This window comes from Cebus imitator, unplaced genomic scaffold (genome assembly GCF_001604975.1).
Source record: "Cebus imitator isolate Cc_AM_T3 unplaced genomic scaffold, Cebus_imitator-1.0 Scaffold69, whole genome shotgun sequence".
In the NCBI taxonomy this organism is placed as follows: Eukaryota; Metazoa; Chordata; class Mammalia; order Primates; family Cebidae; genus Cebus; species Cebus imitator.
In genome coordinates, this window is record NW_016107384.1 from 153,525 (window position 1) to 171,273 (window position 17,749).

At 48.2% G+C, this 17,749-nt stretch overlaps 1 protein-coding gene across 1 annotated transcript; it reads left to right on the forward strand.

Annotated features, from left to right (window-relative positions):
• The first annotated feature begins 907 nt into the window (after nucleotides 1-907).
• Nucleotides 908-16,968, forward strand: TMEM109 (transmembrane protein 109). Its single transcript, XM_017530799.1, has 4 exons — nucleotides 908-1,296; nucleotides 13,226-13,476; nucleotides 14,404-14,506; nucleotides 15,297-16,968. Exons 2-4 carry the CDS (start codon nucleotides 13,234-13,236, stop codon nucleotides 15,686-15,688), a joined length of 738 nt encoding a protein of 245 aa, XP_017386288.1. The 5' UTR covers nucleotides 908-1,296; nucleotides 13,226-13,233; the 3' UTR covers nucleotides 15,689-16,968.
• The last annotated feature ends 781 nt before the right edge of the window (nucleotides 16,969-17,749 follow it).

Genomic DNA, 17,749 nt, shown 5'->3' on the forward strand with positions numbered 1-17,749 from the left:
TGAGACTCCTGAAGCCCAAGAGGGCTTGTTACAGTGCTCTTTGGGCTCTGCCATCCGTGGACACCTTAAGTGTTAACAGCTTAGTGGGCCCACAGTTGACCTTCACCAGCGACGGCAAAGGGCCAGCATGACAACCTCTGTACCCACACTCGTGACTCCCAAGCTCTTGTCCGGCGTCCAGGAAAAATAAAGTTGCACGAACAAATTAAAGGATGGTAAATCCCAGGGATTTCATTGCTGATGAAAGTGGCTTTCAGCCGGAAGGGGAACTGAAAAGGGGGGCGGGGCAGGCGGGTATGCAGTCTTCCCCTGAAGTCCAGCGGTCTGTGGCCAGATTCTTCTCCAAAGTTATGCCTCAAGCTGTCCCTCTGAAGACAAGTTGCTTCTCTCTGATGTCCAGCCATGGTCATCCCCTCGTCCAGCTGCTTCTCCTCTCTGCCAGATGAGTCTGGGGTCTTTATAGGCACAGGATGGGGCAAGGCAAAGCCGTGGGTGGTTTAGGAAAAGGCAACATTCAAGTAGAAAAACAGGGATAGAAGTTACTACTTTGGACCGCAGTTTCAGGCTTTTGGGCTTGACGGTGGGGTTTCACCAGGGACCCGCCCTTTTCTACTTAGCATTTATCTGACCCCCTGTCCCTATCACCGCCTTTGTGGCAGAAAAGGAGAGTGGGAGTTGGTTCCTCTCCTCTAAAATTCTAACATTTGGGAGTCTGCTGTGTTCAGGTATGAATTTGCTCTCTGGGGGAGCGCATGCGTTTTCCTAGCGCAGTGTGCCTTTAATTGCTCCTTTAATACCTTTCTCTTTTGTGCCTTTTCAGCGCGAAAAGTTTCTAGGAAGACCAGGTACTGGTTAGCAGCCCGGTTAGAACTACATTTCCCACAACGCCCCAAGGAACATTTGTAGCCCGAGAACTACATTACCCCAAATGCCAAGCGGTGGCAAGAACGGGATTAGCTTCCACCCGGAGTTCAAACATCCAGTTTACCCACTCTACAGCCCAGATATAGTCACTTATTTCCCCTTTTAAGCCAGAGACTTCCGTTCCCAGCTGGAACTTCCGATCCCATTCTTCTCTCGGTGGAATGCTTGCGTGGGGAAAAAGAAACGCAATAGATCAGGCGAGGCGCATGCGCTTCCGGCAGCGGCTTCGGCTGGGAGGGAGGCCGGCTAGTCTCCGAGCTCCTCCCGCCTTGTGCATGCGCAGACCGTAAACCAACGCCCCGCGTCGAGGCGCGGGTTTGGTGGCGCGTTTTAGCGAAGTCGCACGTGAAGGATAGCAGTGGCCTGAGAAAGGTGAGTGCGGGCCGAGGCCGGAATGCGGGATAGCACGCAGGAAGGGTGGGCGGCAGCCGCTGTAGGCGGGACCAGGCAGATCCGCGAGGCCTGGAGGGTCCGAGTGGGGAGGGGTCCGCGCGCCCGGCGGGCGAAACAAACCGGGGACCCGGAACCTCGTTGCTATGCAACCGGGGGCGTCGTTTCTAGGCAACCCGGAAAGCGCACGTTTCCGGGGAGAGGAGGGTTGTAGCAAGGTTCCTAGGTCCGGCGGAGGTGGAGCGGCTCAGTGGCGTGGGGACCAGGCCAGCGCCAAGCCCGAGCCCCCAAGCCCCAACCCACCGCCCAGCCTCCTGCAGCCTCGGCTCGAGCCCCTCGGGGGGGGTCCCAAACTCTTGGGTCGCGCCTCATCTCTTGCCAGCGACGCCACCCCGCAGCGCTTGGCAGGGGACGCGACGTTCGAAATAGCACATGCCACTGACACCCTGTCTCCGGGAGGTTGGGCGCTGGGAAGGGCGCGGGGCGGCCAGGAAGCTGCCCCTTTGCTGTCGCCCTGCCCCCAAACAGTTGCTGGGCAGCAGCTGTCAGGGGTTTAGTGGGAGCTGCCCCCAACCTGCCAGGACGCTGACTTCATTCTCTGCAGTGGCGGCTTCGCCCTGCCTAGTACCTTCCTGTAGACTCAGCTGTGCTTCTCGTGTGGCTGCTGTATATTTGGATCTATTATTAAAATAACCTCCCTCTTCACCTCTCCGTGACTTTCTCTTTCTACCCTCACGGTTTCTTGGCGGGTCGCTAATATTCATTTAACAAGCATTTATTAGTCATCTTTCCTACTAGGTGCTGGGAATTCCAAGATGTCAAATTTAACCGGGAGGCGCTCAGTCTAATTGGAAAGACAGGTTGATAAACTGCGAAATTATGCTAGGATATACAGTCAGTGGTAATAGTTCACAAAGCTCTTGCTGCAGAAATATCTTCACTCATTGCAGCTACTCTTAACCTGGCTTCACTCGCTTTTACGTTTGAGGAGACTGCAACTCAGGAGGTGAAATAACAGGCGTAAAGGTAGTGGCTTCTAGTCTGGCACACTTGAGCCTGGAACGGAAGTCTGGAGTCCTTTACAGCTGCTGCACTTTTGAAGCTTTGCTTAGAGTAGACTTTTCCCTGAGGTGCTGGCTATGCATCAGAAATTCCTAGGGAGCTTTGCAAAACAAAGGGCTGAGCCCCTCTGGAAGAGTCTGAGTGAGTAGCCCTGGGTGGGGCAGACATCCTCGTTGAACGGGCTGCACAGCCGGCTCGGATGGGCAGCCAGAATTGAGAACCGCCGCTCCTCAGGGGCAGCTATCAGCTGCGGCTGGACAGTCAGAGCCGGCAGAGGGCACTTTTTGCCGCCTCTCTTGCTACCTGGTGATTCATAGCATGAAATGAAACTAACAGAAGGAAAGAGAAGAGGAGGAAGGAGCCTTGATGGGGGGGAGGGGGGCGCAAAATGCCCCACCCTACCCTTGCAGCAAACCACAGTAAACATTCGCAGTGGTGCCTTCTCACTAACACAGTAAGTAAAGCTGTTTCCCCAGCGAGGCTGGGCTCTCCAGACCCACCTGAGCCATATTGCAGCTGCCGAGCAGAAGTGACAGGTTTTATCCCCCACCTTCTGCTGTCCTCTCATACCTCTTGGTACAAAACTATGGCCTGTAAGCCCAGAAGGCAGATGATCTCCTGGTATGTGTTCCCTCCGGGGAGCCTGGATGTCCTTCCACTTTGTGCTTGTTGATAAACTTCAGCTCCTTGAGGGCAGGAACTGTGTCTTATCAAAGCAGCACGTGGCTATGGGACAAGCAAGAAGGCAAGATTGAGATCCTGGGTACTGGAGTCAAGTCCCAGCTTTGCTGTGTGAGCTTGGATAAGTCACTCAGCCTCTCTAAGCCATACTTTTCTGAGTAAAATGAAGAGGGTAATAATACCTTAAAAGATTGTTGTTAGAATTAAACGAAGTGATGAAATAACAAGCACTTTGTAAATTGTAAAGCACCACACAAAAATTATTATAACATATATGTATACAATTTTATAACATACATGTATACAATTATTATTATTAGTTGTTATTGAGTGCCTATTTGTCTGAGGCCAGGCATTGCAGAAGGTGAAGAAGCTTAAGACATGCTTCCTCCTCTGAGAGGCTGAGACTCTTTCCACCCCTTTAGTCAAAGTATTTGATTAGGCCAAAATGAGGAGGCATAATAGCAGTGAGTCCATACTGCCTGAGATTCATCTGGACAAAAATAAGAAGGAAACGTGTTAAATATAATTTGAGGCTGTGCGCGGTGGCTCACGCCTGTAATCCCAGCACTTTGGGAGGCCGAGGTCAGGAGTTTGAGACCAGCCTGGCCAATATGGTGACACCCTGTCTCTACTAATACAAAAGTTAGCCGGGCATGGTGGCAGGCACCTGTAGTCCCAGCTACTCTGGAGGCTGAGGCAGCAGAATTGCTTGAACCGAGGAGGCGGAGGTTGCAGTGAGCCGAGATCATGCCATTGCACTCCAGCCTGGGCAACAGAGCGAGACTCCGTCTCGGAAAAAAAAAAAAAAAAAAAAGAATTTGAAAAAGCAGACCAGCCAGCCACTCTCCGCACTCATTATCTCCACAGGGTATACCACACAGTCCTGTTTGATTTGGTTTCTGGTGCACTTCAGAATATCAGCTGGCATGATGATGCCACCCTCACTGGTAGAGGGCTTATTTCAAGGTCTCCTAGCTCCCTTAACTGGAGCAGGTGGCCACTGGAAGGTTGAGGCTGGCACAGAACAAGGCAGGCTGCTGTGGGAGGAACAGCTCATGGCACCCTAACCTCCTGGGGCGGAGGAGAGGACATTTGATCCCTCCTTGTGGCGGTCCTTGGATAAAGGATCCAACCCAAGATAGCAACCCTGCTCTTTAAGTCCCCAGCATGGTCATGGCCCAGATGGCTCAGGAATGACCAGTGCTTTCCTCATCTCTGACCATGGGCAGGCAGGAACAATCTGGTTCTTGATTTGTGCCAAAGAGAGTAGAAGCCTTTCCCAGCCTGAGGGCCTTCTCATGAATTGCATATTTTTCTGCCTTGCTTGACCCTCCAGACCTCAGGAGGGACTTAGAGCTGCTGTTTCTGGGCCAGAACATACCCTAAATGTAGTATTTTTAGGACCCTTTCCTAGACTCCTCCTTCCCACTAAACAAGAGTGGGGACAGCCTTCTCTTCCCAGTCTTCCATCCTCATGACTCTGGATTTATGGTCAACTCCCTGAGTGCCTGGGTAATTGCAAAAACTTCCAAAACCTAACTGCTCCTACCTCTAGGGCATGGCTTAGCCTCTGATCATCAGGTCTGAATCATGAAAACTCCTGGAGCTCCAGGTTCCTTTCTGAGCCTGGAGGAGAACAGGGAATTTGCCGGTGCTGACATTTCTCAAGCACAGTGACAAATTAAAGGTGAACTTGCGTCCTTTTTTCTTGGCCGATCCTTACCGGCTTCGATGAGCTGGTACTTGTGGGGTCTTAACTTGTCTGTGGCATTGTGTTACAGTCAAGACCGGAGCAGAGAGCACAAAGTTGTTAGGTAATTTTCACCAGTAATTCACTGAGATGATTGGTAGATGCCAAGTTTATTTTAACTCATGAATAATCTGTTGTGTGACTTTTTTTTAGAGTCTTGCTCTGTCGCCCAGGATAGGGTACAGTGGCATGATCACAGCTCACTGCAGCTGTGACCTCCTGGGCTCAAGTGATCCTTCTGCCTTAGGCTCCCAAGTAGCTGGGAGTACAGGCACACACCACCATACCTGGCTAATTTATTTTTTTTAAACAATTTTATTTTTTTATTTTTTATTGTACTTTAGGTTCTGGGGTACATGTGCAGATCATGCAGGATTGTTGCATAGGTATGCACATGGCAATGTGGTTCGCTGCCTCCATCCCCCTGTCACTTACATCTGGCATTTTGCCCCATGTTATCCCTCCCCAACATATCCCCCTGCTGTCCGTCCCTTGGCCCCCGTAATAGACCCCATGTGTGATGCTCCCCTTCCTGTGTTCATGTGTTCTCATTGTTCAACACCTGCCTATCAGTGAGAACATGCGGTGTTTGATTTTCTGTTCTTGTGTCAGTTTGCTGAGAATTATGCTTTTCACATTCATCCATGTCCCTACAAAGGACACAAAATCACATTTTTTATGGCTGCATAGTATTCCATGGTGTATACGTGGCACATTTTCCTTGTCCAATCTATCGTTGATGGGCATTTGGGTTGGTGCCAGGTCTTTGCTATTGTAAACAGTGCCACTATGGACATACATGTGCATGTGTCTTTATAACAGAATGATTTATAATCCTTTGGGTATATACCCAGTAATGGGATTGCTGGGTCAAATGGAATTTCTATTTCTAGGTCCTTGAAGAATCGCCACACTGACTTCCACAATGGTTGAACTAGTTTACACTCCCACCAACAGTGTAAAAGTGTTCCTATTTCTCCACATCCTTTCCAGCATCTGTTGTCTCCAGATTTTTTAATGATCGCCATTCTAACTGGTGTGAGGTAGTATCTCGATGTGGTTTTGATTTGCATTTCTCTAATAATCAGTGATGATGAGCATTTTTTTCATATGTTTGTTGGCCTCATATACATCTTCTTTTGAAAAGTGTCTTTTCATATCCTTCTCCCACTTTTGAATGGGCTTGTTTGTTTTTTTTCTTGTAAATCTGTTTTAGTACTTTGTAGATTCTGGATATTAACCCTTTGTCAGATGGGTAGATTGCAAACATTTTTTCCCATTCTGTTGGTTGCCGGTTCACTCTAATGATTGTTTCTTTCGCTGTACAGAAGCTCTGGAGTTTAATTAGGTCCCATTTGTCTATTTTGACTTTTGTTGCCAATGCTTTTGGTGTTTTAGTCATGAAGTCCTTGCCTATGCCTATATCCTGAATGGTTTTTCCTAGGTTTTCTTCTAGGGTTTTTATGGTGTTAGGTCTTATGTTTAAGTCTTTAATCCATCTGGAGTTAATTTTAGTGTAAGATGTCAGGAAGGGGTTTCTGCTTTCTGTACACTGCTAGCCAGTTTTCCCAACACCATTTATTAAACAAGGAATCCTTTCCCCATTGCTTGTTTTCGTCAGGTTTGCCAAAAATCAGATGGTTGTAGATGTATGGCGTTGCCTCCAGGGCCTCTGTTCTGTTCCATTGGTCTATATCTCTGTTTTGGTACCAGTACCATGCTGGTTTGATTACTGTAGCCTTGTAGTTTAGCTTGAAATCAGGTAGCGTGATGCCTCCAGCTTTGTTCTTTTTGCTTAGGATTGTCTTGGCTATGCAGGCTTTCTTTTGGTTCCATATGAAGTTTCAGGTGTTTTTTTCCAGTTCTGTGAAGAAGGTCATTGGTAGCTTGATGGGGATAGCATTGAATCTGTAAATTACTTTGGGCAGTATGGCCATTTTCATGATATTGATTCTTCCTAACCATGAACATGGAATGTTTCTCCATCTGTTTATGTCCTCTCTTATTTCGCTGAGCAGTGGTTTGTAGTTCTCCTTGAAGAGGTCCTTTACATCCTTTGTTAGGTGTATTCCTAGGTGTTTTATTCTTTTTTAGCAATTGTGAATGGCAGTTCATTCTTGATTTGGCTCTCTGTCAGTCTGTTATTGGTGTATAGAAATGCTTGTGATTTCTGCACACTGATTTTGTATCCTGAGACTGCTGAAGTTGCTTATCGGTTTAAGGAGATTTTGGGCTGAGATGATAGGGTCTTCTAAATATACAATCATGTCATCTGCAAATAGAGACAATTTGACTTCCTCTTTTCCTAATTGAATACCCTTTATTTCTTTTTCTTACCTGATTGCTCTGGCTAGAACTTCCTACTATATTGAATAGGAGTGGTGAGAGAGGGCATCCTTGTCTAGTACCAGATTTCAAAGGGAATGCTTCCAGGTTTTGCCCATTCAGTATGATATTGGCTGTGGGTTTGTCGTAAATAGCTTTTATTGTTTTGAGATATTTTCCTTCAATACTTAGTTTATTGAGAGTTTTTAGCATAAAGGGCTGTTGAATTTTGTGAAAGGCCTTCTCTGCATCTATTGAGATAATCATGTGGTTTTTGTCTTTGGTTCTGTTTATGTGGTGAATTACGTTTATATACTTGCGTATGTTGAACCAGCCTTGCATCCCTGGAATGAAGTCTACTTGATTGTGATGGATAAGGTTTTTGATGTGCTATTGCAATCAGTTTGCCAGTATTCTGTTGAAGATTTTTGCATCTATGTTCATCATGGATATTGGCCTGAAGTTTTCTTTTTTTGTTGAATCTCTGCCAGGTTTTGGTATCAGGATGATGTTGGTCTCATAAAATGATTTGGGAAGGATTCTCTCTTTTTGTATTGTTTGGAATAGTTTTAGAAGGAATGGTACCAGCTCCTCTTTGTACGTCTGGTAGAATTCAGTTGTGAACCCGTCTGGACCTGGACTTTTTTTGGGTGGTAGGCTATTAATTGCTGCCTCAACCTCAGCCCTTGTCATTGGTCTATTCAGGGTTTCAGCTTTTTCCTGGTTTAGGCTTGGGAGAGTGCAAGTGTCCAGGAATTTATCCATTTCTTCCAGGTTTACTGGTTTATGTGCATAGAGTTGTTTGTGGTAATCTCTGATTGTAGTTTGTATTTCTGTGGAATCAATGGTGATATCTCCTTTATCATTTTTTGTTGCACCTATTTGATTCTTCTCCCTTTTCTTTTTTATTAATCTGGTTAATGGTCTATTTTGATCTTTTCAAAAAACCAGCTCCTGGATTTATTGATTCTTTGAAGGGTTTTTTGTGTGTCTATCTCCCTCAGTTCTGCTCTGGTCTTAGTTATTTCTTGTCTTCTGCTAGCTTTTGAGGTTTTTTGATCTTGCTCTTCTAGCTCTTTCAATTTTGACGATAGGGTGTTGATTTTAGATCTTTCCTTGCTTCTCATGTGGGCATTTATTGCTATAAATTTTCCTCTAGACACTGCTTTAAATGTATCTCAGAGATTCTGGTATGTTGTGTCTTCATTTTTGTTGGTTTCAAAGAACATTTTTATTTCCACCTTCATTTTATTGTTTATCCAGTCAACATTCAGGAGCCAGTTGTTCAGTTTCTGTGAAGCTGTGCAGTTCTGAGTTAGTTTCTTAATTCTGAGTTCTAATTTGATTGTACTATGGTCTGAGAGACTTGCATTTGCTGAGGAGTGATTTACTTCCAATTATGTGGTCAATTTTAGAGTGGGTGTAATGTGGTGCTCAGAATAATGTATATTCTGTGGATTTGGGGTGGAGGTTTCTGTAGATGTCTATTGGGTCTGCTTGGTCCAGATCTGATTTCAAGTCCTGGATGTCCTTGTCAATTTTCTGTCTCGTTGATCTGTCTAATATATTGACAGTGGAGTGTTAAAGTCTCCCACTATTATTGTGTGGGAGTCTAAGTCTCTTTGTAGGTCGTTAAGAACTTGCTTTATGTATCTGGGTGCTCCTGTATTGGGTGTGTATATATTTAGGATCATTAGCTCTTCTTGATGCATCGATCCTTTTACCATTATGTAATGCCCTTCTTTGTCTCTTTTGATCTTCGTTGGTTTAAAGTCCATTTTATCAGAGACTAGTATTGCAACTCCTGCTTTTTTTCACTCTCCATTTGCTTGATAAATCTTCCTCTATCCCTTTATTTTGAGCCTATGTGTGTTCTTGCATGTGAGATGTGTTTCCTGAATACAGCACACCGATGGGTCTTGACTTTTTATTCAATTTGCCAGTCTGTGTTGATTGGGGCATTTAGCCCATTTACATTTAAGGTTTATATTGTTATATGTGAATTTGATCCTGCCATTTTGATGCTAGCTGGATGTTTTGCCCATTAGTTGACACATTTTTTCCATTGTGTCGATGGTCTTTACCATTTGGTATGTTTTTGGAGTGGCTGGTACTGGTTGTTCCTTTCTATGTTTAGTGCTTCTTTCAGGAGCTCTTGTAAGGCAGGCCTGGTGGTGACAAAATCTCTGAGCAATTGCTTGTCCATAAAGGATTTTCTTTCTCCTTCGCTTATGAAGCTTAGTTTGGCTGGATATGAAATTCTAAGTTGAAAGTTCTTTTCTTTAAGGATGTTGAATATGGTCCCCCACTCTCTTCTGGCTTGTAGGGTTTCTACGGAGAGATCCACTGTGAGTCTGATGGGCTTCCCTTTGTGGGGGAACTTTTTCTCTCTGGCTGCCCTTAGCATTTTTTCCTTCATTTCAACCCTGGTGAATCTGACGATTATGTGCCTTGTCGTTGCTCTTCTTGAGGAATATCTTTGTGGTGTTCTCTGTATTTCCTGGACTTGAGTGGTGTCCTGGCTTGCTAGGTTGGGGAAGTTCCCCTGGATAATATCCTGAAGAGTATTTTCCACCTTGGATTCATTCTCGCCATCACATTCAGGTACACATATCAAATGTCGATTAGGTCTTTTCACATAATCCCATATTTCTTGGAGGCTTTGTTCATTTCTTTTCACTCTTTTTTCTCTATTGTTGCCTTCTTGTTTAATTTCATTGAGTTGATCTTCAGTCTCTGATATCCTTTCTCCTGCTTGGTCTATTCGGCTATTGAAACTTGTGAAGTTCTCATGCTGTGTTTTTCAGCTCCATCAAGTCGTTTATATTCTTCTGTAAACTGTTTATTCTAGTTAGCATCGTATCTAACCTTTTTTCTAGGTTCTTAGTTTCTTTGCATTGGGTTGGCACATGTTCTTTTAGCTCTGAGAAGTTTGTTATTACCCACCTTCTGAAGCCTATTTCTGTCAATTCATCAGATTCATTCTCCATCCATCTTTGATCCCTAGCTGGTAAGGAGTTCTGATTCTTTGGAAGAGGAGAGGTATTCTGGTTTTTGGTGTTTTCATCCTTTTTGTGCTGGTTTCTTCCCATCTTAGTGGCTTTATCTACCTGTGGTCTTTGTAGTTGGTGACTTTCGGATGGGGTCTCTGAGTGGATTTCCTTTTTGTTGATGATGAAGTTATTTCTTTCTGTTTCTTAGTTTTCCTTCTAACAGTCAGGCCCCTCTGCTGCAGGACTGCTGGAGGTCCACTCCAAACCCTACTTGCCTTGGGATCACCTGTGGGGTCTGCAGAACAGTAAGGGTTGCTGCCAGTTTCTTCCTCTGTTATCTTCGTCCCAGAAGGGTACCTGTCAGATGTTGGCCTGAGCTCTCCTTTATGAGGTGTCTCTTTGGGTATACGGGGGTCAGGGAGCTGCTTTAGGAGACAGTCTGTCCCTTATAGGAGCTCCAGTGTGGTGCTGGGAGCTCCGTTATTCCGTGCAGAGCTGCTGAGCAGGTAGCTTTAAGTCTGCTGCAGTGGAACTCATAAACGCCTCTTTTCCCAGGTGCTCTGTCCTAGGAAGGTCAGCCTTATTTATCAGTTCCTGCCATGCTGCTACCTTTTTTCTCAGATGCCCTGCCCCACACGGAGTAGCCTAGTCACAGTCTGCCAGCAGAGGTGTTGCTGAGCTGCTGCAGGCTCTGCCCAGCTGCTGGGTGGACTGCCTCAGTGGTCGTCACCCTTCCCTTCACTGAGCAGAACCATCCTGGGTCCTATTGCACTTGCTGCAAAACTCTCAATCCAGAGCATTTCAGAGGGTGGCACCCGCCGAGCCAGATTGCCTGGCTCCCTGTCTCTGCCCCCTCCCTTTCAGTTGAATGAGCAGCTCTGTCTCCTAGGTGTTCCAGGCACCAGTTGAAATGGCCACCCAGATTTGTGTGAGTTTCTGTGCACCAACCCAGCACCAGCTTTCTGAAACCACTGTGGTGAAAACTCGTGGCGTTTTTCGGCCTGGGAATATGCTGGTCTGTGGGCAGTGAAAATTTGTTTAGAAATGTGGTGGGCACTCATCCTCTGCATTGCTCTTGCTGGAAACTGCACTCTGGAGCTATTCCTGTTCGGCCATCTTGGATCATCTCCCTGGCTAATTTATTTATTCTTTTTTTTTTTTTTTCTTTTGGTAGAGACAGGATCTCTCTAGGTTGCCCAGGCTGCTCTCAAACTCCTGGGCTCAAGCAGTCCTCCCACCTCAGCCTCCCAAAGTGTTGGGATTACAGGAGTGAGCCGCCGTGCCTGGCCTTTAGCCTGTATGACTTTCTAAATCACTTCTGAGACTTAGTTGGAGACAATACAGCAGAGTTGCTGTATGTGAGGGGTCCAATGTCAGATGTACCTGGATTCAAATGCTGGTTCCCCCACTCATTACTTAACCTGCCTCAGTTACTTCATCCATAAAATGGGGGATAATAGCAACACCTACGTGATGGCCTGTTGTGGCCGTTGAATGAGCTAGGTGGTGCATGGCAGGACCTGGCTGAATGTTAGCTTTTTATTAATCATATTTTTCTTTAAAGGTTGTTCATTATACCTTTGCCTAGTTCTAAAGCTTCTTCCACATATTCAGGTATTTGTTATAACAACAGCCCTACACTCTGGTATAAATTTTCTGTCTTAGTCTGCTGCTGTAACAGAATACCACTGACTGGGTAGTTTATAATGAACAGAAAGTCATTAGGGTCACAGTTCCGGAGGCTGAGAAGTCTAAGGGCATGGCGCTGGCTTCCGGCAAAGGTCATCATATGGCAGAAGGCACAAGGCAGAAGGCAGAACCCAGCACTTGAGACAGAGAGGAAATCAGGCCAAAGTCATCCTTTTCCTCAGGAGCTCCACTCCTATAATAACTAAGCCACTCCCAAGATAATGGCATTAATCCATTCATGAGGGCTGAGCCCTCGTGACCTAATCAACTATTGAAGGTCCTACCTTTTAATACCATCATTGTGGCAATTAAATTTCTTTCTTTTTTTTTTTTTGGTGGGGAAGTGGTCAAACTATTTTATTGAGGGGGATGGAGTGGCAAAGAAGTGCTGAAGACCACAAGATCCAACATCCTTGGCTGGGCTGGGAGCTCCCAGGCTCTGCAGGGAGTCCAAGGACAGTTAAACTTGAGCATGAGTTTTGTTCTTCAAACCATAGCACCTACATTGGGGTTGGGGGCGTGCAGTCACTCTGTATCAGTGGTTCTCAACTTTGCACGTGGAACCACCTAGGGAGCTTTTGCAGGTGTAAGGCTAGGCCACACCCAGACAATGACATCAGAAGCTCCGGGCTTGGACACAGACATCGGTACTTGTGAAGCTTCCAGGTGATTCTAGTGAGCAGCCATGGTTGAGACCCATGATATAGCTTGACTCCTAATGAAGATGGGATTTGGAAGCAGACGCCTGGGTTCAAATCCTGGCCTTCCTGTGTAGCCCAGTGACCATGGGAAAATGCTGAACTTCTGAGTCTGAGTTTCTTCTCACCTGTACCAGTAGGTGCCAGGAGCATAAAAGCCGCTTCACATGAAGGTCCTGCAGAGAAGATGGCGTATGTGCAGTTATTCTTGTTGGAGCACATAACTGAGCACTTTTCTTTATACCATTATATGGCAGTAATCTTACTTATGTGCTATTTTTAAGTTGTTTTTTATATCAGCTTTATCTTAAGTAGATTATAAGCTTCTTGGGACAGAACATTTATCGAGTCTCATAATTCTTTTATGCCCATAGCACCTACGATACAGGGACAGGCCCTCAGATTTTTAGAACTGGCACAAACCTTAGAGAGATCTTCTCACCCACTCTAAAGTGTTGAATAATACTTGCCAGTTAATTAACATGCAAGTGGTAAGGAATGTGAAAGAGGAACCTGTGAGTCAGATGGTTGTGCCCAGCTTAAATTGGAAGTCCCAGTCCTTCCTCTGTCAGCTAACAGTGCTTTCTTTCCAGGGTTAGCTTGATGCTTGCTGGGGGCAGGGGTGGAGGAAGATGTTGGGATAATCAGAGCTGGGAGGGTGAGAGTGTGTACCCTGGCACTCAGCTCACCATGTGCTCCTCTCCTGGCAGACCCAGTCATGGCAGCCTCAGGCATCCGTTCATCATGGGGAAAGCATCTGTTCAAAGCCATCCTGATTGTCCTCGTGGCCCTCATCCTCCTCCACTCAGCACTGGCCCAGTCCCATCGAGACTTTGCACCACCAGGCCAGCAGAAGAAGAAGAGAGAGGCCCCAGTTGATTTCCTGACCCAGATAGGTCAGTCTGTGCGGGGGACAGCGGATGCCTGGATTGGGCCGGAGACCATGCACGTAGTAGCAGAGGTAAGGAAGGTAGTCCCTGGGTGACTGCACACATTGAGGAAAAATCAAAGAGAGGTTGGTATCGGCCACCTTATCTTGGTTCCACATCTTCCCTGGTCCAGAGAGTCCCAAATTCCACAAAAAGTAGCCACACAGTCTTTGCCTTTGAATTCCTCGTTATTTTATTTCTATCCTTGGGCCTTTTAGCCCCATCCCTATCTTTTCCTGACTCCTGCCCTTTCTTTGCCAGAAAGGCTGGGAAATGAGCCATCTTTATAAACCCATGTTACTGGGTGACTGTAGAGTCTCACTTTGGCCTAAATCTGACCTCGAATCTTGAAATGGCAAAATACCAAGTCCTCAATCCATTCCTTTACCTCTAGAAGTGGGGTGGGCTTATTGGGAGCCTAAGGCAGGGTTGTCTTTTTTACCTAGTGGCCTCCCAAGCATGGTATCACATACTTTTGATAGGCTGGACTGAAGGGCTGAGATAGTCATTTATTAAATCTGTAATCTAGTCTAGCTGATAGGCTCTTTTTTCACTGAAACATCCTATCCCTTTACAGATGTTCTCCACGCACCTTCATGACTCCCTGGACAGCTAACAGGGCTCCAGTTTTATAGGGTGACTACTAAAAGTATTTGATTGTCTCTGTCGTTCACACAAAGTACACATACTACTCCCTCCAGAGTATCCCAGCAGAGCAGTTAAATTAAGTCCCAGATGCCCCGGTTTCCCATTCAGGAAGGGGAGAGATGGCCTGTTGGCCATCCCTGTACACTAGAAGGTGGATGTGGAAGGGACCCCTCAGCCAGGCCCAAGGCCCGTCACCACTGGGTGAGAAACAGGTCGGAGACATTCCTGCAGTCCTTGCCTGGACAATGGTGATCAGGCCTGATGGCGAGGAGCGTTGTTAATTATAATCTCACTCCATGTTGTTTCCACAGTCATCGTCCCAAGTCATGTGGGCCATGTCATCAGCCATTTCTGTGGCCTTCTTTGCTCTGTCTGGGATCGTGGCACAGCTGCTGAATGCCTTGGGGCTAGCTGGTAAGTATTGGAGCACTGGGTAGTCAGCCGGAGCTTTGCCTGTACTTTCCTACTTGTGGGAGTTCATCTTTGTCGGGGTCTAGCCTTTTCCCCAAGCTGCTTTACCCTTCCCAGGTTTCCACAGAGACGTGGCCTAAAAGCAAGCTGAGAACTACTATGGCCAGGCGTGGTGGCTCACACCTGTTATCCTAGCACTTTGGGAGGCCAAAGCAGGAGGGTCACTTGAGGCCAGAAGTTTGAGACCAGCCTGGGCAATATAGTGAGACTTTGTCTCTATTAAAAAAAAATTAGCCAAGCATGGTAGCGGTGTCTGTGGTCCTGGCTACTTGGCAGCTGAGGTGGGAGGATCGCTTGAACCCAGTGGAGGTTGCAGTGAGCCCAGATTACACCACTGCACTCCAGCCTGGGTGACAAAGTAAGACCCTGTCCCACCCAGACCCCCCCCAAAAAAGAACTACTGCCACCACCACCATGTGCCAGTTGTTCACTTCCTATCAGGCATCATGCTGAGCTGTAGTATCTCATTTAATTGCCAGCCACAGCCTAGGGAGGCAGTAGAATTGTTCCCATTTAGTAAATGAAACTGCATCTCAACAAAAGGAAGTTATCTATTCAAGGTCTCAGCCAGCAAGAATCAGAGCTGAGATTCCAACCCCTATTACTCTAAGTCTGCGGGGACAGCCTGCTCCTTTGCAGTGTGGCCAGTACTTCCCACCCTTTCGGCGCTGGCCCCACTCTCCCCTCACCACTCCTCCAGGTTGGCTGACTCTGTGACTCTCTTGGCTTCCAGGTGATTACCTCGCCCAGGGCCTGAAGCTCAGCCCTGACCAGGTCCAGACCTTCCTGCTGTGGGGAGCAGGGGCCCTGGTCATCTACTGGCTGGTGTCCCTGCTCCTCGGTTTGGTCTTGGCTTTGCTGGGGCGGATCCTATGGGGCCTGAAGCTTGTCATCTTCCTGGCCGGCTTTGTGGCCCTGGTGAGGTCGGTGCCCGACCCTTCCACCCGGGCCGTGCTACTCCTGGCCTTGCTGATCCTCTACGCCCTGCTGAGCCGGCTCACTGGCTCCCGGGCCTCTGGGGCCCAACTGGAGGCCAAGGTGCGAGGGTTGGAGCGCCAGGTGGAGGAGCTGCGCTGGCGCCAGAGGCGAGCAGCCAAGGGGGCCCGCAGCGTAGAGGAGGAGTGAGCAGGATGCCCCGCGCACCTCCCGTGTCATACCAAAGAGCTGAGCTGCTTCAGGGCCACACAGCCCTCCTGCCAGCCCCCTGCCCTTTTCTTGCCCTGTCTCCAAACCTTCAGAACCTTGATCCCTGCCCCAGCCCGCCTAGCCAAGAGAAAAAGAGAAAGGCCATTCCCCTTGCCAGTCCATTTCGGCCCTGTCTTCTGAGGTCCTCTGTCTGGGATTGGCTCTCTTAACCCTTTCTCTGCTCCCAGCCTGCCTCACCAGGGAAGGTTGGAGGGGCCTCCCTTCTGGCTTCTGCATCTGCGCCAGCAAACATCACTGCCATTGGTCTCTCGTGACTGAACTGGCTTCCCTCTGCTGCTGCCTTGGCTCTTGCTCTCCTGTCCTTCTGAAGTTGCTCCCTGGCCCAGTCTCCAGCTCCCTTCTTGTGTTCCTCTTCCTCCTACCCTGTACTCCCACCAAACCATGGTCCTTTAAGGCATGCTCCTGTCCTCTTCAGGGCCCAGCACTGGGGAGGGGCAGGGGTGATGGGACCTGAGGATAAAGTGGGAGGAGAGAAACAGGGTCCCCTGAGACCTGCGGGGGCTGGGGGGAAAGGAGGATGTACCTTGTGTCTGTTATAAGTGCCTTAATCCGAGCCAGCAGGGCCCTCTGCCATACTGTCTGTGGGAAAGTGCTCTGTGTCTGCTTTGTGTCAAGAAAAGAGCAGTCACTCTCAGAATCTTGATTCCCCGTCAGCCAGAGCCAAAGGTGGCTGCTGCTTTGCAGGCATGTGGCTGCTGCTTTGCAGGCATGTGCCTGCAAGTGGGACCTTGCCAGGCATCATATGCCCTGTGGGGGTTTCAGAGACCCGGAAGGAGGAAGGAGGACCCACCCGCCTTCTTGTCTGCACAACTGCATGTAATTCTCTCCCGCTCCACTCCCTGCAACCAAGAAGGAGCTACTGACCCGTGCCTGCTCTAGCAGCCCAGGAGGAATGCAGGCAGCTCCTCTTCCTTCCAGTGGTCTGCGGAGAGCAGGGTGAGCTGCCAGCTGCCCCTTTCCACCATGGTGCCCCATCTTGGTGGTCAGGAGCCACTTCTTCCTTTGAGGCTCTGGTGGAGGTGGGTGTCCTCCTCTGCCAGGCCTGTCACATGATGTGAAGAGTAAATGCCCAATTCTTACTGTTCAGGTTTGATGTGGAATCACAGCTGCAGTGATATATATTTTTATCAGCGCTTGGTTGGTTTTAAATAAAGTGCACGCTATTTTATTATCTTGTTCTGAATAAAATGTATTTACTCGAAGTCTGGATCGCTTCAGTGTCTCCTCTACTGCTAGACCCATTTCTGTCGTTCATCTCCGCCTCCCGACTTCTCCCTGTGGGGGCAGTGTGAAGCTGGCAGAGGGGAAAGCTGTAAAGGCAGGCTGGAACCAGGTGCCCTTCCCTCTGGCAGGGGGAGGAATGAGGAAGGCATGCTTCCGTTTCAAAACGTAGGAAGGGCTAGCACTGCTGGAAATGTGTGTACTTGCTGGGGGGAGGGGGCACCCCTTCCCTGCGATGTCTTGGGGTGGGTGGGCACCCTGAGAAGACTCGGCTGCCCTCCCCTTCACCATCCAGCTGAGGAGTTTCCTGTGCCAAGGTTCCTAGTAGGCCCACAGGCTGGATCAGTTTTGCAGAGGGCAAAAGGTTTTTCTTGGTAAGCTGCCCAGGCCATGAGAATATGCAGCTGGGGCCTCTGCTCTGGGCCTCTCCCTAAACTGCCTGGTGGGCAACGCTGGGCCAGGACCCCTGAGGCCCGCCTTCCCTCCTGAGTTTTGAGCAACCTCCGAAGTCCGCTCCCCAGGTGGGGCTGGGCAGGAGACTAGAGCTGTCCGCACCTGGAGCCCTTCCTCCACGGCGGTGGCCCAGGGCTCTGTCAGGGCAGGCTCAGGTGGTTGGCGTCTGGCCCCGTTTGGCCCCCGCCCTTCCCTCCTGTCCCTGCAGCTCCCATCCCATATGTCCCTGAATTCCTGTTCTGATTCAGGTGTCAGATGCCTTCACAGGTGAGCTGCTTGTGGGGGTGAGGCAGAGGAAGTGGCTTT

What these genes read in the sequence shown, in the direction of transcription:
- TMEM109 (XM_017530799.1), top strand. Translation starts at nt 13,234, where the DNA reads ATGGCAGCCTCAGGCATCCGTTCATCATGGGGAAAGCATCTGTTCAAA. An exon ending in CCATGCACGTAGTAGCAGAG is followed by an intron (nt 13,477 to 14,403) that starts GTAAGGAAGGTA and finishes TTGTTTCCACAG; the next exon opens with TCATCGTCCCAAGTCATGTG. An exon ending in GAATGCCTTGGGGCTAGCTG is followed by an intron (nt 14,507 to 15,296) that starts GTAAGTATTGGA and finishes CTTGGCTTCCAG; the next exon opens with GTGATTACCTCGCCCAGGGC.